At 48.4% G+C, this 25,440-nt stretch overlaps 2 protein-coding genes across 4 annotated transcripts in view; one reads left to right on the plus strand and one right to left on the minus strand.

Annotated features, from left to right (window-relative positions):
* The first annotated feature begins 1,456 nt into the window (after nucleotides 1-1,456).
* MARCKSL1 (MARCKS like 1) lies at nucleotides 1,457-3,842 on the plus strand. Its single transcript, XM_045782271.2, has 2 exons — nucleotides 1,457-1,728; nucleotides 2,562-3,842. The coding sequence occupies exons 1-2, from the start codon at nucleotides 1,642-1,644 to the stop codon at nucleotides 3,072-3,074; spliced, it is 600 nt and encodes a 199-aa protein (XP_045638227.1). The 5' UTR covers nucleotides 1,457-1,641; the 3' UTR covers nucleotides 3,075-3,842.
* A 207-nt stretch (nucleotides 3,843-4,049) lies between these two features.
* The window catches only part of HDAC1 (histone deacetylase 1), a 34,027-nt gene continuing 12,636 nt past the window's right edge, over nucleotides 4,050-25,440 (minus strand). The window contains exons 3-14 of one of the 3 annotated variants that reach the window (XM_045782269.2): nucleotides 16,983-17,100; nucleotides 11,726-11,800; nucleotides 9,998-10,136; nucleotides 9,397-9,538; nucleotides 8,302-8,394; nucleotides 6,998-7,106; nucleotides 6,775-6,915; nucleotides 6,154-6,262; nucleotides 5,929-6,059; nucleotides 5,497-5,649; nucleotides 4,928-4,976; nucleotides 4,050-4,653 (exon numbers count right to left, since the gene is read on the minus strand). In XM_045782269.2, the coding sequence (XP_045638225.1) occupies nucleotides 4,626-4,653; nucleotides 4,928-4,976; nucleotides 5,497-5,649; nucleotides 5,929-6,059; nucleotides 6,154-6,262; nucleotides 6,775-6,915; nucleotides 6,998-7,106; nucleotides 8,302-8,394; nucleotides 9,397-9,538; nucleotides 9,998-10,136; nucleotides 11,726-11,800; nucleotides 16,983-17,100 (1,287 nt within the window). In that variant the 3' untranslated portion in view covers nucleotides 4,050-4,625. The remainder of the gene's footprint in view (nucleotides 4,654-4,927; nucleotides 4,977-5,496; nucleotides 5,650-5,928; nucleotides 6,060-6,153; nucleotides 6,263-6,774; nucleotides 6,916-6,997; nucleotides 7,107-8,301; nucleotides 8,395-9,396; nucleotides 9,539-9,997; nucleotides 10,137-11,725; nucleotides 11,801-16,982; nucleotides 17,101-25,440) is intronic. The other 2 variants (XM_087858604.1, XM_087858605.1) reach the window with 2 other exon arrangements.

Genomic DNA, 25,440 nt, shown 5'->3' on the forward strand with positions numbered 1-25,440 from the left:
GTTAATGAAGCTGCGAGTCTTCTGTAGCTTCAGAGTAGGGGTGAGGCTGGAGGCTACAGGGGTGAGGGCTGAATGTAGATGCCACCTCAGCCCTCCTCCGCCCCTCTGTGGTCGGATCTGTGGGGAGTTCCTGATTTCTCAGGCCCTGGGGTGTCTCCACACCTCACAGCCTCAGGCCTCCCAGGAGGCCTTACCCGTAGGAGGGAAGGAGGGAGGGAGGGACGTGCTGAGCTGTCCAGGACACAGCCTTGCTTTTGCAACGCTTTCCTTCCTCCAGCCCCCGTCCCCTTCCTCCTGGGGGCTGAGGGCAGGCAACCGGACACACACATCCGGGGCCAGTCAGGACTCGGGGGTTCCCACAGACCTGTCCATACCAGGGGAAGGGGAAGTGGCAGAGGACCAGAGCTGGAGGGTCTCCAGCCACAGGCTCTCTGCTGCTGCCTCCAGGCTCCCTGACTCTCAGGCGGGGTAGGAGGCTGGGCTGGGCAGCCCTGGGGGCTGTCCTTAAGGGGCTGTCCCAGGAGCCTTGGTGATGTCCCACCCCTCCACTGGAGTGTTTAAAGTTTTGTTGAATTCCCTCCTGGAGTTCCTCTGCCTGCTTGGGGAGCCCTGATGTGGGCGAGCAGATGTAGGGGGAGAGCATCTGGCAAGTCAGACAGGTTATGTCAACGTCTCTGAGCCTCAGACTCTTCAGCTTTCACATGGGGGATGGAGAAGCCCTTCAAGGTCACAGGACCGCCCTAGCCCGGGCTTTGTAACGGGTCCAGGCTGGGGGCAGGAGGGACTAAGGGTGAACTGGTTTGTGGGGGCTCCGTGCGACTGGCTGACAAGGGGCTGGGAGGAGAGAGGAGGGGCGGGCCTCACCAGTCTGACCAGAGTGACTCCGCAGCGGGCCAGACCCCCCAGGCTGACCGGGGCAGGCAGGCAGGGACGTGGGTGGGACCTGTGACGGGTCTCCAGGCCTGAGGGGGCGCAGACCCAGCGCGGGGCCCTGAGGCTTCTATGACCACATTCTCCTGAGCATAACTCAGGACCAGCCCTCTGACGAGTCTGGGCATGTGAGCCCTTCGAAGAGTTCTAGGGGGAGATTGACAGCAGCTGTCAGTGCAGAACCAAGGCGTTGGGGGCCACTCCAGGTGCTGGGGCGTCCACCCTGGGGGTGGGCGGTGAGAGGAGGGAATGGTTGCTCTCCCTTTCCTCAAGGAGCCCCGCTCTGCCCAGCTCGCTGAACGACCCGCCTCTCCCCTTTCCACGTTGGACCCCACCCGTCCGGGGTAGGCGAGTAGGCTGGGGGGTACCAGACCGCCAGCGTCGCCCACTGCGCCAGTGGGGCCCCGGACCTGAGCCCGCCTCTGCTCCTCGATTGGGCGCTCATTTAAATGTCCGGCCCCGCCCCGAGCTCGGGGCGCATATATAAGGCAGCTCGGCGGGCGGCGGGCGGCATTCTGGCGCGGAGCGGAACGGTGGCGGGCGTAGCTAGCGGGTCGGGCGCCGAGAGGGGGTGCAGCTCGGTTCCCCCCCCATACCCCTCCCCCTCAAGCGCGAGCCCCACCCCTCCGCCGGCCAGGCCGACCCGGCCGAACTATCCCCTGCGGCGCTAGCCCGGGGCGGCCCCGGGCGCCCCCCAGCAGACCCCCCATCATGGGCAGCCAGAGCTCCAAGGCTCCCCGGGGCGACGTGACCGCCGAGGAGGCAGCAGGCGCTTCCCCTGCTAAGGCCAACGGACAGGTGGGTGCGCACGGCACGGCCCGACTTGGCCCCCTCCTCCCACACCTCGCCCCCTCTGGGGCCCTGGGCCGGGGCCGCGCGCTTTGTCCGGCCCGGGACACGCGGCGCCCCCTCCCCCGCCCGGTCCCTTTGTTCTCGGCGCCGCAGCCCCCGCGGGCGAAGCGAGGGGAGGGGCGGGGAGGGGGCGCCGGCCCGGCCCCGCCGCCTTCTTTGTTTGCGGCCCCGGCCCCCGGCGCTGCCCCCCGGCCGCCCCGAGTGCCGCGCGGGGAACAAAGGCGCTGCCGGGCCGCGCCAAGGGGGCGCCCAGGGGCCGCGGGGCGGGTGCCCGGGAGGGGGGGGAGGGCACTTCACCCGCAGACCCGACCTCGGTGGCTTACAGCGTTTTTTTAGTGGGGAGTCGAGATGTGGGGAGAGGTGGGTGGGGGGCCGTTTACACAAAGCGGGAGGCTGGGAAAATGGGCCGTCCAGGTTCGGAGAAGAGCGCCCCGGGGCGGCTTCCCGCCCGATGTCGGCTTACTGGGCTCGCCCGCCCGCCGGGGATCGGTGGCCGCGAGCGGGTCCCCGCCGAATGGAGAGCGCGCCCCGGGGGAGATGGGTGGGGGGCCACGGGACCCCAGCGCCTCCTGCCGGCCGCGGCCTCTGCGCGCTCGGCCCCCGCGCGCTCGTGAGGACAGGAGGGAGATGTTTGACGGGATCCCGGTGTGGGTGAGGCTACAACCAACCTCCTGGGTTGCATTAGAGTCGGGATCGCATTGCCGGGAAGAGGTCAGGGGCGGGCTGGGGGAGGACGGGGTAGAGGCCCGACCCTCACTGCTGTCTCCTCTGCCCTGCAGGAGAATGGCCACGTGAAAAGCAATGGAGACTTATCCCCCAAGGGTGAAGGGGAGTCGCCCCCCGTGAACGGAACAGAGGAGGCAGCCGGGGCCACTGGCGATGCCATCGAGCCAGCACCCCCTAGCCAGGGCGCTGAGGTCAAGGGGGATGCCCCTGCCAAGGAGACCCCCAAGAAAAAGAAGAAATTCTCTTTCAAGAAGCCTTTCAAATTGAGTGGTCTGTCCTTCAAGAGAAATCGGAAGGAGGGTGGGGGTGATTCGTCTGCCTCCTCACCCACAGAGGAAGAGCAGGAGCAGGGGGAGATCGGTGCCTGCGGCGAGGAAGGCACAGCCCAGGAAGGGAAGGCTGTTGCCACCCCTGAGAGCCAGGAGCCCCAGGCCAAGGGGGCAGAGGCTAGTGCTGCCTCCAAAGGAGGAGACAGAGAAGAAGAGGCAGGGCCCCAGGCTGCAGAGCCGTCCACTCCCTCGGGGCCGGAGAGTGGCCCTACACCTGCCAGCGAGCAGAATGAGTAGCTGGGTGGGGGCAGGTGGGTGATCTCTAAGCTGCAAAAACTGTGCTGTCCTTGTGAGGTCACTGCCTGGACCTGGTGCCCTGGCTGCCTTCCTGTGCCCAGAAAGGAAGGGGCTGTTGCCCCCTCCCAGCCACGTTCCCTCTCCTTTTCCCTCCTGTGGATTCTCCCATCATCCATCTGGCCTTCCTCTTAAGGCCGGTTGAAGATGGTCCCTTGCAGTTTCCCAAGTTAGGTTAGTGATGTGAAATGCTCCTGCCCCTGGCCCTACCTCTCCTGTCCCCAGCCCTGCAGAAGGCAATTGCTGGTTTTCTTCCCCAATTTTTTTCCAAGTAGGTTTTGTTTACTCTACTCCCCAAATCCCTGAGCCAGATGTGGGGTGCCTACACTCCCAAACCCTGAGTGTCCAGCCTTCCCCCCTGTTGAGTTTTTAGTCTCTTGTGCTGTGCCTAGTGGCACCTGGGCTGGGGAGGACACTGCCCCTGTCTAGGTTTTTATAAATGTCTTACTCAAGTTCAAACCTCCGGCTTGTGAATCGACTGTGTCTCTTTTTTGACTTGGTAAGCAAGTATTAGGCTTTGGGGTGGGGGGGGAGGTCTGTAATGTGAAACAACTTCTTGTTGTCTTTTTTTTCCCCTCCCATTGTTGTAAATAACTTTTAATGGCCAAACCCCAGATTTGTACTTTTTTTTTTTTTTCTAACTGCTAAAACCATTCTCTTCCACCTGGTTTTACTGTAACATTTGGAAAAGGAATAAATGTCGTCCCTTTAGTAGTGCTTTTTAATGAGTGGTCTTCTGGGGGTAGGGTGAGAAGATCGGTTAACCTCAACCCTTGAGGGAGGGATTAAGGTGAGGGGTAAGTTTGTGGGGTTGTTTTCTTGTTCAGCGGGTTGCCCAGGTTCTCATGGACCCCAGAAGGGCAGGGAGTGGAGCTGAAATCAACCCAGGGACACTGCTAGCAGACAAGCTCAGGAGGATGTAGAAATGTACCATTTTTATTACAAAGATTCTCACGAAAATGAAAATAGTATCTCAAAAAGGATACTAGACTACCAATCTCCACCTGCAGAACTGGACGAGGTTAGAGGGCAGGCAGTGTGAGTTCCTCGGCTCACATGGGGCCAGTGGGAAGGTATGATAACCAAACCAATCTAAAAATGGCTGGTGTTACCTTAAGGAGCATGACGGGAGGGGGTCCCTGAAGACCCAGCACTCCTAGACGCTCAATAAGGGCACCTTTCCAAAGCTACTAAGCAGCACTTGGCATTTTAGGATTCTGTCCTGTGGCTGCTTAAGAGTACGCCTTCCAGACCCGGCACCCGTTATGGTTCAAAATTAAGAACTGGGGAAGGATAGGTGGCAAGGCAGCCACTAGAAAAGCTCACTCAACTTGTGCCCTGGGCTCAGGGCCCTGGTTCCTGTCTAGTCCCTGGGGATATTTATATTTAATATATTTTTATATAAATACACAGAGAAATAGAAAATATAAAATCTGAGGGGTTGTGGGTGAAAGGTGGGGAACTTGGCAGGAAGCCAGAACTGGAGAGGCGTGCTCAAGCCAACTTGACCTCCTCCTTGACCCTGTGGAGAGAGCAGAGACTGGCATGAGATAATGCACCCCAGAGGCCTTGAGGCAAAACATAGGGACAATGACTTCTATAGGACCCCAGCTGCCCAGGTGACTGCTGAGGGCTGGGGCTTCCTAGCTCTGCCTAGAACTGCAGAGACAAACAGACTGGTCCCTGAAAGAGGTCTTTGTAAGCTGCACCAGCTGTCCCTGCGCCTTCCCTCAGCCTAGCGGACAAAGGGGCTGGCGCTCCAATGCCAGGGAGATGGCCGAAAGCTCCTTCCTCACCCTTTGGCTTCTTGCTTCTCCTCCTTGGTTTTCTCCTCTTCTGTGACTTCTAGAACGTAAGAGTACAGGGATGACCAAGGGCTCCCCTCCAGAAAGACCCATGGAATCTTTACTTAGCCTGAAACCCATTCCCTAACACTACAGCTCACTGGGCATACAAAAGAGAGAAAAGCCCATCCCAGGCCCTCCCATTGAGACCTGCTGAGAACAAACACGTCGGACCGGTTTCCCAGCCTGCTAGTGCCTGAACCCGGTGGGCGGAGGCAGCCCCCTGGGAAACTGGGGTGAAGTGCTGGGAAAGGGCTTGGGTGGTATGTGAGAGCCACACTCCTGACCACGGGGAGCCCAGGCATGTCCCTGGCTCCGGAGCCTGGCAGGGCTCAAGCAGCCAGTGGAGATGACAAATCGAGTTTCATTCTTTTGTGGGCCCTGCCACTTCTGGGAGCTGGGGCAGAACCCCAGACAAGGCAGGGTCTGAGTCAGCTCCCTCCTCCCAGTGCCCTACATAGATTCATCCTCCTCTCTGGTCTGGGGCTCAAGACCCAAGTGTGGGCGTGATCCAAACCCACCTTTCTTCTCTTCTGGGTCTTTCTCTTTTTCATCCTCAGTTTTGACTCTCTTGGCTTTTTTGAAGTTGGAAGCGTTCTTGCGACCACCTTCTCCCTCCTCATCAGAGTCTGAGAACTCTTCCTCACAGGCAATTCGCTTGTCAGAAGAACAGACTGGGAGGCAATGGGAAATGTGGGTGAGACAGCAGGAAATTAGCTTTACCTCGGGGTCTGTGCCCAGTGCTTCCCTGTGTGTCCTCCAAGAGACACCAAGGGAAGGGGTGACCAAGAAGAGGGGAACAAAGCTCAGACTCCCTAAACTGTCTCAAGCACTAGAACTTGGGTTTCTCAACAGAGGAGTAGCTTGGGAGGAATGTGGAACCAAGAACAGTGGTGGGAAGTCAGAGCTAACTACTGAATGGGAAGGTACTGGCCCTTGGGTCTGGGTCTTACTCGAGATACGCTTGTCAGGGTCTTCTTCGTCCTCGTCGCCACTCTCCTCTGGAATGGCATCCTCAGGAATCACCTGCATTTGGACCCCAGGTGCGTGGGGCAGCATTCTCAGGTTCTCAAACAGTCGCTGTCTATGGCCAATGGTAGAGAGGGTGGCTGGGCTCTGGTTAGGGACAAACCAGAGCCTGGAATGTTCAGTCAGGGGGCGTCTGGGGATATACTCACTTGATCTTCTCCAGGTATTCATTGGTATTCTGGTTGGTCATATTGGAAGGACTGATGTGAAGTTTGAAATCTGGCCCAAAGTATTCGAAGTAGTCGTTGTACGGAAGCTCTAATTGGGGCAGGAGATAAGAGTCAAGAGACCTGGCTACCACGGGACCCTGAGAAAAGCATCTGTAGGTTTATCTAGAACTGTCAGCCCAACCATCTAACAAGAGTACTTGGGTACTTACAGGGTTTCAGTCTTTTTAACGCCATTCTCCAGTGTATACACACACACACACACAATGAGAAGGCACAAGCCCCTGGTTAGAAAAATTTAGGCAATGCTCATTGGGAGCACCTCCTCGCTGACTACCCCAGTTCCCCTACGGAGGAGAAATTCCAAAGCTATAAATAACCACTGATAATTTTGTCTAGACCAGAAGCGGGAAGGAGAGAGGACGGGGTCAAAAAAGGACTCAGGAAACACTGAAGTTCTGACAATCACGAGAGTATAGGCAGGAGAATCAATGACTAGTATCAGAAGAGGAGAGGCCACACGGCCAACGGGAAAGGGCTCGTGAACTTGAGGACACATCCGCTCCAGCTCTGCCCAGCCCCACCTGGCCCTGGAGCTATTACCATTCGGGATCTCCGTGTCCAGGGCCACAGCCGTTTCGTACGTCCAGCAGCGGGCCACGTTACGGATGGTGTAGCCGCCTCCGCCCAGCATCAGCATAGGCAGGTTGAAGCTCTTCACAAACTCCACACACTTGGCATGCCCTTCGGTGGGAGAAAGGGGTGCTGGGTTACAGGAACACCCAGCGGGACCCTGCCCACCCATCCCTAGGCTACACGGTCTCACCTTTGATGGTCAGATTGAAGCAACCTAACCGATCCCCAGACAGGGAGTCAGAGCCACACTGTAAGACAACCGCACTGGGCTGGAACATCTCCATCACTTTAGATATGACCTAAAAGGACACATCCTGGTCACCACTGGCTTTAAGAAAAGTTATGTGATGTTTGGGGCTGCAAAGGGTGGGTGCAGTACTTCTGTTCCCTATCATTTACTCCTACCTTTCCACTCTTCCTCATGCTGGGTGGTCAAGAGGGAATATCGGTCTGGGGTTCTTGTTTCCCTCCTTGGGATTTCAGTTCTCCCATTTGAAAGGCTCTCCAAGATCCTTCTAGCTCTAGTAACGCTGAACCTAGAAGAGCCTCCTCAACTTTCCCTCAATCTTTCCCTTCCTTACTTCTCTGCCCAAGCTCCAGTGCCACTCCTCCTGACCCTTGGCTGCATCTGCCCGACACCTTCGGTCCCACAGACTTTGAGCCTCATATTGTGAGGGAGCGCTCACTTTTGTCTTTCTCTTGCTGACGGGATTTTGACGTTAGCCTAGGACAAAGCCCACACCTTGGGCTTCACTGTCAGCCTTACTACAAGGCATACGGCAGGCACTTGACTACTTCAACTTATTAGTCTAATACTCCAGTAATGGTTCCTTGTGGCCTGCAGGCAGAGATTCAACTCCTCAGCTTGGCATTCAAGGCTCCCTTTGAAATACTGACCCCAACATACGTGCCCTACCATATCCTTCAACAGTCCTCCCACCCATCATACTGGCCTACACACAGCTACGTACTGGCACCTCTGTGCTTCTGCTGGTGCTGTTCCCCCTGCCGAATGCCACCCCCAGCCCTCCAGCCTCCATCTCCGTCTTCACATGGGCAACTCTGCATTTTTCAGAGTCCAGCTCAAATATCACCACCTCTATGAAATCATCTCTGACTGCTCTCTCCCCACCCCAGGCAGTGGTTTGTCTCCCACTGTTCTGTTCATCCTGCAAAAGCAGTAATGACCACACACTGCCGTGTATGCGCCTGCCTCCCGCAATGTAGACTGTGAGGTCTTCAAGGGCATGATTCATGTCTCAGATATTCTGGTATCCAACAGAGGGCCTGACCCACAGAAGGCATCAATAAATATTTGGATGAATTTCGTTCCTCTAGCTGACCACACAGCATACAATCCAGGGTCAAAACACACCTCATTGCCCGAACAGCTTCTCATGGGGGGAGAGGTCCCTGAGGTATGCTGGGGGTACTTTGCTACCCCTCCCTTAGACCAAGCCCGACTGCAGTCCAGGTGGTGGATAGGCCACTTACCGGCTTGAAAATGGCCTCATAGGACTCGTCATCGATCCCATCTCGGAGCGGGTAGTTAACAGCGTAATACTTGCCTTTGCCAGCCCCAATGTCCTAATCAAGAGGGACATTAAAGTAAAACTGAAAGATGAAACTAGGAAGAAGTTCAAGGATGGGGGCTGGAAGGCTCAGGACAGAAGCAGTGGTTCTAAGAGAGACAAGAGGGGCCCAGAGCTGAGCCAGGGACAGAACAGAAGCATCTTGGTTAATACCAACCCCTTCATGGGCAAGTCTAGCTCACATCTCTGGACACCCCACTGAGCCTGTGCCCAGGCTGAGAACTGTTTATGGAGTCGGAGATGGACCATCCCACGCCACAGCACGAGACCTCTGAGCCGGGCTGGGCCAGAGACAATACCCACCCTGGGACAACCGCTTCCTCCCCAGAGAAGGTGGAAGAGTTCTTTAAAATTAGAAATGCCCACGTATTCTAATGCTTGCCACAGCAAACAAATGAATTAATGCCACTTTTTCACCAGAGGGCTACCGCATGGCAAAGGGCCAGTTTCATATTCATGCTAATAGAAACAGATACAACGGTTCAGTGAGTTAGCTTCCGAGGACTCTTATCCTGAGGTCTACTGATGGGCTTCCATAAGGGGAGGTGTCTTTAATTAACTATTCAGTATTAGATACAAAAGATTTCCTATACTTTCCTGGGGACAGAGTCCATAGCTTTCAGGGGATCAAAGGGGAAGGTTATGAACCCTTGAGATGGTCCATAAGGTCCCAGTTCCTAGCCCATGGGAAAGAACCTGATATTTCTAACCTAAAATTCAAGTTGTATGGGACACCTGAGTAGTATAATGTAACTTAGCTATGGCCAAGAGGGACCTGTCATGAGTCATGCGACCCCTATCCCTCCCAACCCCTCGGGCCCCATCACTCCCTTCCTCCAGAATAAGGGAGGGAAGGAGACCAGGGCAGGTACCCTAGGCTGGGGTATGGCTTTCCGAACGGCAGAAGAGGCAGGAAGTGGTTTCTGGTGACATGAGATAGGAGAGTTAGAGCTGGCAGCTGAGGGTGAGCTGGTAGGCCCCTGAAGGGAGTTCTCACCCGTAGGTCCCCAGTTCCTGGGAAGTACTCTCCGTATTTATGAAAGGACACAGTCATGACCCGGTCTGTGGTATAGAAGGCCTCTTCCACGCCATCGCCGTGGTGAATATCAATGTCAATATACAGCACCCTCTGGTGATACCTAGGATCAGAAGGGGGTCAGGGGTCTGGGGGCTCTCTGGGAATGGGACGCACCAAGGGCGCCAGGTCCCAGCTTACCGGGCTGGCTGCCTCCCTCAGGTATCTCTAAGCACCAGAGACGTGGAAACTGGCTGAAGGAAGGTGGAAGAGCGCCAGGGTGTCTCCAGAGGCCTGACCAAGCCGACCAAGTCCGATCTTCCTACTCTACAGCCAGGGTCAACTCCAGCCACACAGGGACACTCTGGAGGCAGGATCTGAGCAGCGCCTGCCCCTGATCTTGCCGTGGGCTCAGATCAAACCAAGACCCCGTCAAGGAGAGGATGGCCAGAGACACTCACTGAACACATCCTAGCCAGCACACCGCTAGGAAAAGCAAACTAGGGAGGCAAGCCCAGGGGGACAGGGAAGTGGGAACCTGGCCTAAGGTGCTCCTCCAAGAGACAAGGCCAGGCAGGCATACTTTAGCAGCTCCAGGATGGCCAAGACGATATCATTGACGTAACAGAAGCCAGATGCCTCAGACTTCTTTGCATGGTGCAGGCCCCCGGCCCAATTCACGGCGATGTCCGTCTGCTGCTTATTCAGTTTCACAGCACTCGCTGGGTGTGGGAGAATGAACATAAGACTGTTAGCAAGCTGTTCTCCCCTTTTCCCCAAGAAGCCCAGGAAACGCAGTGAGAAGTGGGACCTATTCAACAACTGGACTGTACGATTCACAGGCCAGTCCTCTCCCTCCCTCCCTCCCTCCCTCCCTATTCCAAAAGGGAGTAAATATGACACTGGCTACTCTACGTAACTTTTTCCAAACTGAGGGTGGAAACCCACCAGTAAGCCTTAAAACTGGTTTAGTGGGTCATGATTAGTGTGTGTGTATTAAATAAACAAAACCAACTAGGATAAAATAACAGTAAAGGTAACTGCTCTTCTGTGAAACTGGCTTCAGAGCGAGAACGTGTGTGCACAACCTCGACTGCAAGTGTAAACGTATTTCTTACTGGGGCTCATGGTCAAAAAATGGTGAAAATACTACAGGTATTAGAAGCTCAAAGTACGAACAGGCCACAGAGATGAGAGAAACGTACACCTGTGTATTCAGTGCGTCTGCGGCAGTGTAACTTTAACGGCAATCAAACCATGGAACAAACCAAGTGATCCAACAAGAGGGGACGGACTATATCAACCGAAGTTGGTCCATAATATGGAATAATTATGTAGCCACTAGAAATCATGCTACAGACTACTAGAGCTAAAGAAATTTTAAAGATTTACTAAGTAAAAGCTGCAGACACAAAACTATGCATGTGACACATTTTTTGTAAAATATAGATGTGTATTTTATATCCAGATATATACACACAGAAAAAAGAATGGATGCACAAACACCAAAATGGTAATAACGATTATTCGTGGACAGCGTGATAGTGAGCAATGTTCTCCCATGCACATCTTTGTTTTCTGAGATTATACTGGGAGCCAGGGGAAAGGGGAGAGGATAGAAAACAATGATCATAGGAAAATAAATATTTGTTAAGAAAGGGTTTAGGGGCGCCTGGGTGGCACAGCGGTTAAGCGTCTGCCTTCGGCTCAGGGCGTGATCCCGGCGTTATGGGATCGAGCCCCACGTCAGGCTCCTCCGCTATGAGCCTGCTTCTTCCTCTCCCACTCCCCCTGCTTGTGTTCCCTCTCTCGCTGGCTGTCCCTATCTCTGTCGAATAAATAAATAAAATCTTTAAAAAAAAAAAAAGAAAGAAAGAAAGGGTTTAGAGTAATCGTAGAGGTAATCTAGAAGTTAATAATGGAAGTGGGAGATATGTGGAGAGTCTGTCTGACCTCTAAAGGTAATTACTATGGTCTTTTGTAAGACACAGATGATGACACTTCCCATTTTTATAGCACTTTGCAGTTTGCAAATTGCTTCTATGTACAGCGTCTCCACAACCCCACAAGGTCTGCAGGAGTTCCAGTACATAAGATCTCTTGGTAGGAGAGGACAGTCAAGGACACCTGTCAGTACCATGTCAGAGACTGAACCTGGGCTGGGACCGAACCAGAATGATATTTTAAAGGTAAAAACCCACAGGACCATTTTACAGGGTCCCAGATCAGCCCTACTGGGATAGTGGCCTAAAAGGCAGACCTCACTAGTTAAACCCAGCACAGCCCGTGAGGAGGGAGGCATATTGCTTACCCACAGAGCCCCCAGTAGATAACTGACAGAATTCAAACAGGCCATCAAATACTGGACAGTCCTCACCGACGTTGACTTAAAAGACATAAGAGAAAGGTTAGTTTCCACAATTCCTTTAGTTTTTGTTGACATATTTATGAGCCTATGGGTGCAGGGGCCGGAATACAGAATTTGGATTCAGAAGGCCTGGGTTCTAGTCCAAGCTCTCCTTACTGGTTTTGTGATTGGGTCAAATCATTTAACTTTTCAGAGCTTTGGCTCATTACCTTTAACTAGCAATCATGATATCCACCTCACCTAAACGTTGAGAAGATTAACAGAAATCTTCCATGGGGAAGAATATAGCAAGTAAATACTCAGAAAATGTTGGCTCTTTCCTTCAGGGAGAAAAACTGAGCTGCTTTTTCCCGGGTTTGTTCCAGGGCTCACTCCAGCTGACCGACAAGGCAGGGAAGAACTGAGACCTGTCTAACTATCATCTGAACGCTTCACAATGGGCCAGACGCTGTGCTAAGGGCTTTAAAGTTCCTTATGTCCTTTATCCTCACATAACCTTCTAACCTTCTGAGACAGGACTTGGTCGTCTTTTATAAATGGGAAACCTGCTCAGAGAGGTGAACTGCTAGTAAAGAGCAGAGGCGACATTTAAGCATTGGTCTGCCTGCCCTAAAAGCCCATGAAAATATACTCCAGCCTTCTCTCCAATCATTTCACATACAATCTCATCTGGTCCTTGTCACAACCCCATGAGTTGGACAAGACACATCAACCCCACCGTCCACAGGAACAAAGAGATCCGGAGAATTAAGTGACCTGCCCACAGTTATATAAGCAGGCAGCGGCAGAGCCCGAATCAGAGTCCAGGTGTCTCGACTCCCACAGTCCAGTGCTCTTTCTACTACACCTACAAGTGACAACTGGAGTCAAGTTATTTCAGGCCTAAAAGGGGCAAAGTACAAACTAACACGTAATGAGGAAACACATGCAAACAGTGATGCAAATGAACAGAGAGGCAGGAAGGGAAGCACACCTGAGGGCTGCCGAGTCACAGAGCTAGAGAGGAACCGTAGGGCTCCAAGTCTCCTCTCCCAGAAAAGGAAACTACCAGGGGCGCCTGGATGGCTCAGTCCGTTGAGTGTCCTGCTCTTGGTTTCGGCTCAGGGTCATTAGATTGGGCTCCTTGTGCAGCAAGGAGGCTGTTTGAGACTCTCTCTCTCTCCCTCCCTCTCTTCCCCTCCCCTCACACTCCCAGGCTCTTTCTCGCTCTCAAATAAAATCTTTAAAAAAAAGGGGGGGGGGAACTACTGAGACATGAATGATACACAGGAAATGAGAGGCAAGGGCTATTCCTTGCCCCAGCCTCCCTACTGCACCTGTTGCTATCAGCTGGGGTTCCCCAAGCAGAGCAGCGAGGAGCCCTAGGAGGAGGACGGTGGCAGAGCGCAGCTCAGACTGTGGTAACCTGAGAGACAGCTGAAGCTCAGAGTTTGCAATAACCACACACGTTACCAACCCTGGCACTGCCCTAAACTTGGAGGGTGTCCTGCTAAGACAAGCGCTCTGAGGAAGTGTGGCCTGCATAAGGGGGTGAGCAGTACTAGGTGGCTCTCACCCCCCCTGCCTGGGTAAACACTGGGAGGCTGTGTCAATAAGAACTTTGGTCCCTGGGGCCAGGCTCTTTATCCATTGGCAACCAATTGCCCCCTCCGGCTGCTTCCTCCTTCACTGGATTTGGCCTGCCTAGGTTTCCAGAGATTTGCTTATACTCCCACTTGGGATGTGGAGCCACCATGGGAGAAATGGTTGTTTTATTTATTTTTTATTTTTATTATTATTTTTAAGTAAGCTCTATACCCAACGGGAGACTGGAACTTACGACCCCAAGACAGAGTCACATGCTCTACTGACTGAGCCAGCCAGGTGCCCCAAGAAATGGTTGTTTTAGATAGGAGAAAAAAATATTTTTCTTCAGGCCCCAAACCAACATGTGGCTCAAATGGCCAGCCCATTATTCCCAGTTCAACAAGCTGTGTGACTGGAGATTTTGGAAAGGGGGGAAATGGGAGTGTAGACCCTCGCTTGGGCTAATGTACGAAACGAGGGAGGGTTTCCCTCTTCCCACTACAAATATGTTTCTTATTCTTAGGCTGGCGTTAGACTGAGGGAGCAATACTGGGTGAGAGATGGGAGAGCGGAAGGAGATGGGGAAGGCAGTAGAAAGCCCACTGCAGAAAGAGATGCCTGGGATTAACAGGGACATCACAGCACTGTGGTGCTGTAATGGGGGGTGAGGGTAGGAGAGACAGCATGTGTGATCAAGGGGAGGCGCCAGGGGGGCTTCAACTATATCGGTACTGTTTTCTTAGAAAGAAAGGCTGGTAGTGGGTACTTGAATGTTCATTCTATTACTTTTTATACTTCTGTGTGTGTGTCTGAAATATTTTACATGCAATGTATTTAAAAATACTCCAGAATTAGGAAACGAGTTCCATTCTCCATTCTACCACTACTTTGCTGGATGACCCTGGGAGAGTCACTTGACCTCAGTTTATATAATCTATAAAATGGACGACAATGTCTCCAAATTTTGCCACCATAATTCTCCTTTATCATTTTCCCACCATGTTTCACATTCTGATAAACAATCTGGCAAAAAAAAACAAAACAATTGCATTTATTGATGTTCGAACCCATTTTGTTTATTATTATTATTTCTAAGAAGGCCTGAGCCCAACAGGCCACGAGTTCCCTGGCAAGGAAAGGCTGGCTGACAGGGGACCGACCGCAAATGGGCAGATCAAGTCAGGTTGTCAGGGAGTCTACTGTACAGCATGGCCCCATTTTAACTAATCAAAATATTAGGTCAGAACTTCTGATCAGGGTTCTCAAAGTCTCAAAATGACCACAAAACATTCATTACATTCTAGCCAAGAGCAAGGAAGCCTAACTTACTTAGTCTTAGTACACATATAACTTCCTAGGTTAGGTGTTGGTAAATATAAAAAAAGAGCTCAGCTCTCACATCCCTGTTGTTGTCTCTGTAGATAGCCCTGGTTATACAGCACTTCACTAAGTGACATCTTCCTATGAATCAAGTCAGGAAGGTGCCTGAAAGTCCTTAGAGAGCCTCACCCTTCCTAACCCATCTTCAGTGAGAGAAAATCCCAGACCTAATTTTTTAATGCACAACCTTAGAATGCTAGTTTCAAGAAAATTGGAGCAAACTGGGAGCCAGACCTAAACCTGGGCATTCCTCAGAGCGTAGTATTTTATGCCTGCCTTGACAGATTTGAAAATAATGAAAGCTGGGATGCCTGGGTGGCTCAGTCAGTTAAGCGTCCGCCTTCGGGTCAGATTCTGATCCCAGGGTCCTGGGATCAAGTCCTGCATCGGGCTTCTTGCTCAGTGGGGAGCTGGCTTCTTCCTCTGCCTCTGCCCCTCCCCTTGCTTGTGTGCACTCTCTCTCTCTCTCTCTCATTCTCTGACAAATAAATAAAATCTTTAAAAAAAAGAATGAAAGTAATATGTCATCATAGCAAAAGTTACTATTCATTGACAGTCAGTGCTATCTCCCTTATCCCCCCAACTTCCACTATGAAATAGGCACTATTATCTTCCTTTATTTTTTTTAAAGATTGTATTTATTTGAGAGAGAGTAAGAAAGAAAGCATGCACGAGGAAGGGGGCAGAGGGAGAGAAAGAAAGACAAGCAGACTCCCTGCTGAGTAGGGAGCTCGATGCGGGGCTCGATCCCAGGACCCTGGGATCATGACCTGAGCTGAAGGCAGACACTTAACTGACTGAGCCACCCAGGCACCCCTCTCTTCCTTTTAAAGAAGAGAAAACAGGGGTGCCTGGGTGGTGCAGTCAATTAAGCACCCGACTCTTGGTTTCGGCTCAGGTCATGATCTCAGGGTTGTGAGATCAAGCCCTGCATCTGGCTCCAGGCTCTGGGCTCCATACTCAGTAGCAGAGTCTGCTTGAGATTCTCTTTCCCTCTTCCTTTGCCCCTCCCCCTTGCACAAGCACTCTCTCTAAAATAAATAAATAAATCTTTAAAACTAAAGAAAGAAAGAAGACAAAACAAGGCTTAGAAAGGCTAGGGACTTGCTTAAGAACACACAGCAGCTAAGTGGCAGACCGAAGGGCTTCAAACCAAGACATCAAAGTTCATTTTCTTGCTTCAACACCAATCTGCTTCTCTAATGAGAATCCTCTCTGCTGACAGTGGAGCCTATCACTGGCCTAAAAAGGTTATGAGAAGCCCTAAAGCCATCTAGAGCAAAGGAAGGAATTTGTCTCATCCTGGAAGCAAATAAGATCTTCAATTCAAAGAGCAAATACTGCACTTCGAGAGGGCAACAGCTCCTGGAGGTGTAGGTGGTAAAGAAGCCTGATGCTTTAAAAAAGGTCTCTGTGGTTCTGTAATCATTATAACTACACGATTATTGCAACAAATAAACTTTCTGCCCTGGGAATCAGACTACCTTGTGGCCAGCAGCAACAAGGACCACAGCTTTGCTGATATTTCCAAATAAGCTGTTATGAGCTAATCAAAACGTCTTCTGGACAATGTTGTTTCATTGTTTTATTATATGAGATATTAGGTACTGAGAGACAGTTTCTAAAAGAACACAAGGGAGAAGTCAGATATGATAGTTTTTCTCCCAAATTTCAACACATTTTCTCCCACAGCTGAAAAAATCCCCATGATTCCTACAAACCCAGTGTGGCTTCTGAGATGCCACCTGTTCTGAGGTCTAAGTCTCAGGAAGCAGGAGCAGCATCACCTCAACTCAAAGATCACATCGTCTAGAGTCTATTCTAAGCGGCCACCTGATTCTCGGTTAATACTCACAAAGTGAGAGCAGTTCTACTTGTGAAGGACGACATCCAGTCCATTTTACAAAAGAAAAAATCTAAGGGAAAGTGACTTGCCTGGTCAGCTGAGAGTCAGAGCTGGGGCTTGCATTTCCCATGCCCCTCTCCCAGGTCAGTGCTTTTTCCACTCCAACATTTACAGTTCCCTTGGCATAGTGCTGTGAACCTAACTAGACAAAGATCAGACTCTATTCCTTATCATCAAGATACAAGGAAAACTAGACTTGAGAAAAAAGCAGCCCTTCGGCATCCTTGAAAGGCAGGGGAAATCAGGCGTCGGCGGAATGGGAGAAACTAGGGAAGGCAGGGTGGACCTCTGCAGTTCAAAGGCAGACCACCGGGGGCCCGGAGTAAGGAGGGAACAGAATGGACTTACATCTCTGCATCTGCTTGCTGTACTCGGACATGTTATCTGGGCGGATGGAGCGCAGGAATTTAATGTAGTCGTCGCTGTGGTACTTGGTCATCTCCTCAGCATTGGCTTTGTGCGGGCGCTAGAGGGCAGAGGGGAGAAAGGACGCGTTAGTCCCGACCGCGGCAAGCCGCCACTCAGTATCTGCCCAGCACTGAACTAGGTGCTGTAAAGATTGAAAAGCAATTGCTGGGTAGATTAAGGCTCCAGAAACTTCTGATCTCATTAGGCACAGAAGATTATCAAAGGAGAGTCAGTATCAGGAGACCCCGACTGCAACCCTGGCTCTACTGCTCAGGCAAGGCTATCTAGTGAGCCTCAATTTTCTCATTTCCTAAATGGGGGTAACTTCCACCTCACAGGGATCGTGAGAACTGCACGAGATGTTAAATCTCCTTGTACACTGTGAAGCGCTTTACCAACTCTTACTTCTTTTTAATATTAAGTATAACGATATATAGTTATGAGCCACATGGCTCCAAGAGTTTGAGAAAAAGCGGTGACTAACAATAATTGAAACAGGAAATGTTTTATAAATCATCATCACACCAACGATTCTGATCATACCCTCCCCACTGAAGCTTCCTTGACGTGGTAATTTCCGGATTCTCCTAACATTCTGATTCCTCTTTCCCTCTTTTTAAAAATTCTCTTCTCGGGACGCCTGGTGGCTCAGTTGGTTAAGCGTCTGCCTTCGGCTCGGATCATAATCCCGGGGTCCTGGGAAGAAGCCGGGTACTGGGCTCCCTGCTCTGCAAGGGGCCTGCTTCTCCCTCTCCCTCTGCCTGATGCTCTCCCTGCTTATGCTCTCTCTCTGTCAAATACATAAATAAAATCTTTAAAAAAAAAATGAGCCTTTCTCACCATTTCAAATTAAAAAAAAAAAAAAAAAAAGCTTCTGCCTTCAGCTCAGGTCATGATCTTAGGGTCCTGGGATCGCATCAGGCTCTGTGCTCAGCTGGGAGTCTGTTTCTCTGTTGCCCTCGGCCCCACCCCCTTCTCGTGTTCACTCTTTCTCAAATAAATAAATAAATAAATAAATAAATAAATAAAATCTTAAAAAAAAAAAGAATTAAAAAAACCTGTCTTCTCTTCCTCTCATCCCTTAAAGGTAGGTCTCCTTCTAAGATGACCCTCTGTTTTTCTAGCTACCAATACCTTCCCAGTTTATAAAGCATTTTCAATACACACCTAACATCGTTTACCCTGAGCCAGGCACTGTATGCTATTTTGTGATCCTTACAACAACCTCTTAAAACTCCGTACTGTTAGTACCCTCACTTTGCCCACGGGGAGGTTAAGTAATTTGCACAAGGCTGCACAGCTGGTAAACCGGACTAGGAACCCAGAGGTCTGGCTGCAGGCACTAGTTGACTCTTGTTTCATCCTCACTTAATGTAAGGAGGAACGTAAGACTAAAAGATGGAGACTGTTTTATATAACACACCCATAGTGAAAGAAGAAAACTTGTCTCCAAATACTAAGTTGTTTTTACTATATAAAAACATATTAAAAACCCTTTACCCTCATGGCAATGTTGCGGACGGAGCTTTGACTACCCCCTCTACATAGATACCTGCCCAGACTCACTCCATCTTGATTTCTGCTCTGAGCTCCAGATTCACAATTCCAACAGCTTCTCAGCCAGCTCTACCTGTGAATCCTAACGGCACTTCAAATTCAACTGGATCTAACAATTCATAGAGAGCCCAGAGGCATTCAAATTTAACTTCACTTCCAGACTTCTCTTTTACTATTTTAGTTAATGACACCAACATCCACTCAGGCTGAGAAACTAAGTGTAATACTTAACTCCGTCCTTTCTTGACTTCCATTTCAATCCACTGCCAATCCCCTTCATTATACCTCCTTCATAATCCTGACTGCATCCACCGCCTTATTTCTCCTACGCTCTTCTTTCCCAGGGTTCCCATCCTCACCACCATCCACCAATTGCTCAAGACAAGCCACCCTGAATTCTGCTCTCCTGATCTACTACATGCAACAAAGACAAAGCCCATCTCAAAAGCTGCCTCTTTGACGAAGTAAAAGCAAATCTTGCTCTAAGAACCTATCTTCATCCCAGGCCACAAAGTTCCAAAAAATATGACCTCACAGTCAAAAATCACAAAACATGCAGGGGCGCCTGGGTAGCTCGGTAGGTTAAGCATCTGCCTTCCGCTCAGCTCAAGATCTCAGGGTCCTGGGATGGAGCTCAGCGGGGAGTCTGCTTGCTCCTCTCCCTCTCCTGCTACCCTTCCCCTCTGCTTGTGTTTCTCTCCCCCCCCTCTCAAAAAAGTAAATAAAATCATTTTTAAAAAATCACAAAACGTGCAAGGAAACAAAGCACTAAGAGTCAGAGCTCACAGAAACAACGAATAGCAGAAAGAGATTTAGAGACCTTGGATATATGTTTAAATTTTAAAAAAAACTGCATTACATTTCTTTATACCAGTAAACAATCAACATATAAAATTTTTAAAAGATACAGTTCATGAGAGCATTAAAAAGAGATACTTGGGGAAAAAAATCTAAGCAATGATGTGCATGACCTTTACGGAGAAATTTATAAAATTTTAGACTGATAGCCAAAATCTCAACAACCCATCAACGGCTGAATGGATAAACTGCGGTATAGTCTACAGTAAAATACTATACAGCAATTAATATGAACAAACTACAAGAAACAGATACCATATAATTCCACTTATATCAAGTTTCACAAAACTGAACTATATTGTATTAGGGATGTATATTTAGGTAATTAAATTATGATGAAGAGGAGCAATTAATAGAAAAATCAGGATTCTGGTTACCTCCGCACCAAGAGAAGCAGCTGTGATCAGGAAGGGGCATAGGCAGAGTTCTACTTCTTGCACTTGCTGGTGTTTACAAGCATGTTTACTGTTTATCAATTTGCTAAATTGCACATATGTTTTATACACTTTACTGTACATGTATTATATTTTACAATAAAGAAGCTAAAAGAAGCCTTTGTAGAAGACATTTAAAAAGACTGAATTAGGGGTGCGTAGGTGTCTCTGCTGGTTGATCCCGGGGTCCTGGAGTCGAGCTCCACCACAGGCTCCCTGCTCAGCGGGGAGTCTGCTTCTCCCTCTGCCTCCGTCTCCCCCCACTCAAATGAATAAATTAAATCTTTAAAAAATAAAAAATAAAGACTCAATTAAAAAAATAAATAAAGGGGCGCCTGGGTGGCACAGCGGTTATGTGTCTGCCTTCGGCTCAGGGTGTGATGCTGGAGTTATGGGATCGAGCCCCACATCAGGCTCCTCCACTATGAGCCTGCTTCTTCCTCTCCCACTCCCCCTGCTTGTGTTCCCTCTCTCGCTGGCTGTCTCTATCTCTGTCGAATAAATAAATAAAATCTTTAAAATAAATAAATAAATAAATAGTCCTAAATAAATGGAGATATTGACATGTTCATGGACTCAAAGACTCAACAGTCTCAAAATACCAATTCTCCCTAAAATGCTATAAAGATTCAATAAAATTACAAACAAAATCCCAGCAGATTTGTTTGTAGTAATTGACGAGTGAGTTCTAAAATTTATATAGAAGTACAAAGGGCAAATAGCAAGTCACTTTTTTTTTTTTTAAGAACAAAGTGGGAGGGGGGTCTGCCTTCGGCTCAGGGCGTGATCCCGGCGTTCTGGGATCGAGCCCCACATCAGGGTCCTCCACTAGGAGCCTGCTTCTTCCTCTCCCACTCCCCCTGCTTGTGTTCTCTCTCTCACTGGCTGTCTCTCTCTGTCAAATAAATAAATAAATAAATAAATAAATAAATAAATAAATCTTAAAAAAAAAAAAAAAAGAACAAAGTGGGAGGACTTGTGTTACTAGATATCAAGACCTACTGAAGAACCATTATTAGGCCACTGGGTATTGGCATATGGGTCAATAAGCAGACCAAGTCAACAGCACACAGAGCCCAGAAACAGACCCACACACAGTGCCTGGCACAAAGCAGGTGTTTTAAGTATTTGTGGAATGAATGAATATGGACATCTCATACATAAAAGAGCTGGCACTTAGATCAGTGGGGAAACAACACACTTTTCAGTAAATCAGCTGCAATATGGGAGAAAAATTTCAGTGGATTTCTACCTCAAACCATATTAAAAAATCAATTATAGATGCTGTAAATACATATATGTGAAGGGAAACCTATAAAGCTCTTTTTTTTTTTTAATTTTTTAAGTGAGCTCTCTGCCCAACATGAGGCTTGAACTCATGACCCCGAGACCAAGGGCCACATGCTCTACTGATGGAGTCAGCCAGGGTGCCCCCTATAAAGCTTTTAAAAGATGAACTCAGGGGGGTGCCTGGGTGGCACAGCGGTTAAGCGTCTGCCTTCGGCTCAGGGCGTGATCCCGGCGTTGTGGGATCAAGCCCCACATCAGGCTCCTCCGCTAGGAGCCTGCTTCTTCCTCTCCCACTCCCCCTGCTTGTGTTCCCTCTCTCGCTGGCTGTCTCTATCTCTGTCGAATAAATAAATAAAATCTTTAAAAAAAAAAAAAAAAGATGAACTCAGGAGAATAACCTCAAGACTTGGGAAGGATTTTCTTTTCTTTTCTTTCTTTCGTTTTGTTTTGTTTTAAGTGATCTCCACATCCAACGTGGGGCTCAAACTCACAATCTGGAGACGAAGAGTTGCAGGCTCTTCCAACTAAGCTAGCCAGGTGCCCCAAGGGAAGGATTTCTTAAGACACAAAAGCCCTTATAAAGGAAATAATTAATAAATATGACTATTAAAATCAAGAATTTCTGTTCATTAAAGATACATTAGAGTGAAAAGACAAAACCAGAATAAAAGATATTTAGAGCAGGGCGCCTGGGTGGTGCAGCTGGTTAAGCGTCTGACTCTTGGTTTTGGCTCAGGTAGTGATCTCAGGGTCGTGGGATCCAGACCCACATCAGGCTCCATACTCAGCGCGGATCCTGCTTAAAGATTCTCTCTCTCTCCCTCTGCTCCTCCCTGCCGTGTACTCTCTCTCTAAAATAAATCTTCTTTTTTTAAATAAATAATCTTAAAAAAAAAGATATTTAGAGCAATACACTGATACTGGACTATTTTTACTAAAATAAAAAACTACAGGGGCGCCTAGGTGTCTCAGTCGTTAAGCGTCTGCCTTCGGCTAAGGGCGTGATCCCAGGAACCTGGGATCGAGGCCCGCATCAGGCTCCCTGCTCTACTGGGAGCCTGCTTCTTCCTCTCCCACTCCCCTTGTTTTTGTTCCATCTCTCACTGGCTGTCTCTCTCTCTCTGTCAAATAAATAAATAAAATCTTTAAAAAATAAAAAATAAAATAAAACAAAATAAAGAACTACAAATTGGTAGGGAAAAGAAAGTTAAACAACCCAAAAAAGGAAAATGGGCAAAAGAAAAGACATTTCACAGTAGAGGACATAAAAACAGTTAATAAACATACAATGAGACACTCATTCTCACTGGTCATTAGCAAAATGCAAATCAAGACCACAATGACATACTATTTATACTCATTTGGTCAGCAAAATTAAAAGTCCAATTCCAAGTACAGGAAAGGATATGAATCAAGGTATCGCTCTTTTTTTTTTTTTTAATATTTTATTTTAAGCAATCTCCACATTCAACATGGGGTTTGAACTCATAACCCCAAGAGCAAGAGCTGCACAACTCCACCAACTGAGCCGGCCAGGTGCCCCTCAAGGTATCACTTACACACCGCAGTGGGAGTATAAATTCATTTGACCACAATGCAAAGCAACGTGACATGTAATGTTCACATACCCTACAGTCCAGCAGTTCTAGTACTAGAAAAACAGCCAAAAGAAAGTTTTTAAAAAAATTTTTAAAAGATTTTATTTATTTGACAGAGAGAAAGGCAGCGAGAGAGGGAACACAAGCAGGAGGAGTGGGAGAGGAAGAAGCAGGCTTCCCGCTGAGCAGGGAGCCTGATGTGGGGCTCGATCCCAGAACGCTCGGATCATGACCTGAGCTGAAGGCAGACACTTAACGACTGAGCCACCCAGGCGCCCCCAAAAGAAACTTTTGCATGCATGCACCAAGAGACACATACAAGAATACTCAAGCAATTAAGATCACAGGAGAAGGGATAAATTGAAGTATAATGACAATAAAATATTATTCGACAGAGAAAAATGGGAGAACAATAGCTATATGCAGAAAGGTAGATGGATTTTACTAACACAATATTATGTGATAAAAGCAAGTCACGGGGGCACCTGGCTGGCTCAGCTTGAAGAGCATGCAACTTTTTTTTTTTTTAAAGATTTTACTTATTTATCTGAGAGACAGAGAGGATGGGTGGGGGTGAGGGGCAAAGGACAAGGGACAGGGGAAGCAGACTCCCCACTGAGCGTACAGCCTGATGCAGGGCTCGATCCCAGGACACCGGGTTCATGACCCAAGCTGAAGTCAGACCCTTAACTGACTGAGCCACCCAGGTGTCCCGGAAGAGCATGCAACTTTTGGTCACGGGATCGTGAGTTCGAGCCCTACATTGGATGTGGAGATTACTAAAAATAAATAAATAAACTTTAAAAAAGGAAAGGGGGTGCCTGGGTGGCTTTTTTAAAAAGTTCAAAAACAAGAGAATAATTACTATATATTGTTTGGGCATATACACACAGGATAAACATTTTTTAAAAAGCAAGAGAATAATAAACACAAAATTTAGAAGAGTGATTAGGGTGTAGGAATATGGATGTCCACAGCACCATTAAAATATTTAATAAATGAATAAACAAACAATAAAATACATATTTTTAAAAGAAGATAAAAAATGGAACTTCTTTTGATGCTTATGAGCCAAAGATAATGTTTATTCTAATTCCGTGTATCTAAGGTCCAATTAAAACAAAAACAGGCAATCTGGGGCGCCTGGGTGGTACAGCGGTTAAGCATCTGCCTTCGGCTCAGGGCATGTTCCCAGCATTCTGAGATCGAGGCCCACATCAGGCTCCTCCGCTAGGAGCCTGCTTCTTCCTCTCCCACTCCCCCTGCTGGTGTTCCCTCTCTCGCCGGCTGTCTCTCTCTCTGTTGAATAAATAAATAAAATCTTAAAAAAAAAAAACAAAAAAACAGGCAATCAAATAGGAAAACGGGTAAAAGGCTTGAAAAGGGACTTTAATAAGGAAACCTGAATGGCCAATAAACATACAAAAAGATTCTCAATCTCCCTTGGAATCAAGGAAATACAAATCAAAACAACAGTAAAATATCATTTCATGCCAAGCTAAACTGAAAAAAAAAAATTAAATATGACAAAATCAAGTGTTGGCAAGGACTTAGAACAACTGCAACTCTTCTACATTGCTGGCAACTGGACACCATTCTGACACTAATAAGGGTAAATATGTGCATACATCCTGTAGTATATTCTTTCAATGAAACAGTGAAAATAAATCCAGCTCTGTGCATCAACGTGTATGACTCTTCAGGAACATGTTGAGCAAAAAAGGCAAGTCACATAATAAATACTGTATGACTCCATTTACATAACACTCAAACATGTGAAACTAGACATGTATTGTCTAAGAATTCATACTGGTAAAATTATCTTTAAAAAGCAAGGAAATAATAAGCCCCAAACACAGGGCAGAGGTTAACTCTGGGGAAGAGAGCAGATAGGATCAGGGAAGGACTACAGGGGCTTTAGCAGTCATAGCAATGTTTGTTTTCTTAACTAGGTGGTATTAATTGTATTGTGATTCTTTATACCTTCCACATATTTTATAAAATTTCTTTCATATCTACTCAATATTTTATAAAAACATTTTTTAAAAAAAGCACAAAAGAACAGAAGGCGATGAATAAGAAGCCTGGGAATATACAAAATTAGCATCCAAGGCAAGGAAGAGAGCAGAATTGTTGATTATGTAAATAGGAAGGTTCCTGGATGAAAAATGAGGATATAGATTCTGGGAGAGATTAATTAGATGTGTGGAGGCAGAATTGGGGGAGGGACCAACTGTGTGAAAGACTTCAACATGTCCTCTTCAGGTATAGAGGTAGAATAGAGCAACTTCTTTTTTTTAAGATTTTATTTTTAAGTAATCTCTGCATCCAACATAGGGCTCAAACTTACAACCTCAAGATCAAGAGTCACATGCTCTACCAACTGAGCCCGCCAGATACCCCAGAATATAGCAACTTCTGTAAGAAGTCTAAGGAGCTTCTTCCAGGACTGACTCTGAAAAGCCATCAATTTCAGGACAGATATTAAAATGGCCATCTGTGCTTTGGGGAAGGAATACTAGGATCACAGCCCAGAGAAAGGAGAAGATATAGAAGGGATGAATGCACAGAAACCCTGCTGGGGGAGAGGATCAAAGGTTCATACTCAGTGGAGAGGCAGGGCCAGAGAAGAAAACAGATCACATTAAACAGAGCAAGTCT

The sequence above is a fragment of the Ursus americanus genome, chromosome 33 (genome assembly GCF_024610735.1).
Source record: "Ursus americanus isolate L20-20 chromosome 33, mUrsAme1.1.p, whole genome shotgun sequence".
NCBI classification, from domain to species: domain Eukaryota; kingdom Metazoa; phylum Chordata; class Mammalia; order Carnivora; family Ursidae; genus Ursus; species Ursus americanus.

Excerpts from the sequence above, each read along its gene's own strand:
- MARCKSL1 (XM_045782271.2), top strand. The coding sequence starts at position 1,642 with ATGGGCAGCCAGAGCTCCAAGGCTCCCCGGGGCGACGTGACCGCCGAG. Across the intron at positions 1,729-2,561 it reads CTGCTAAGGCCAACGGACAG|GAGAATGGCCACGTGAAAAG; the intron begins GTGGGTGCGCAC and ends TCTGCCCTGCAG.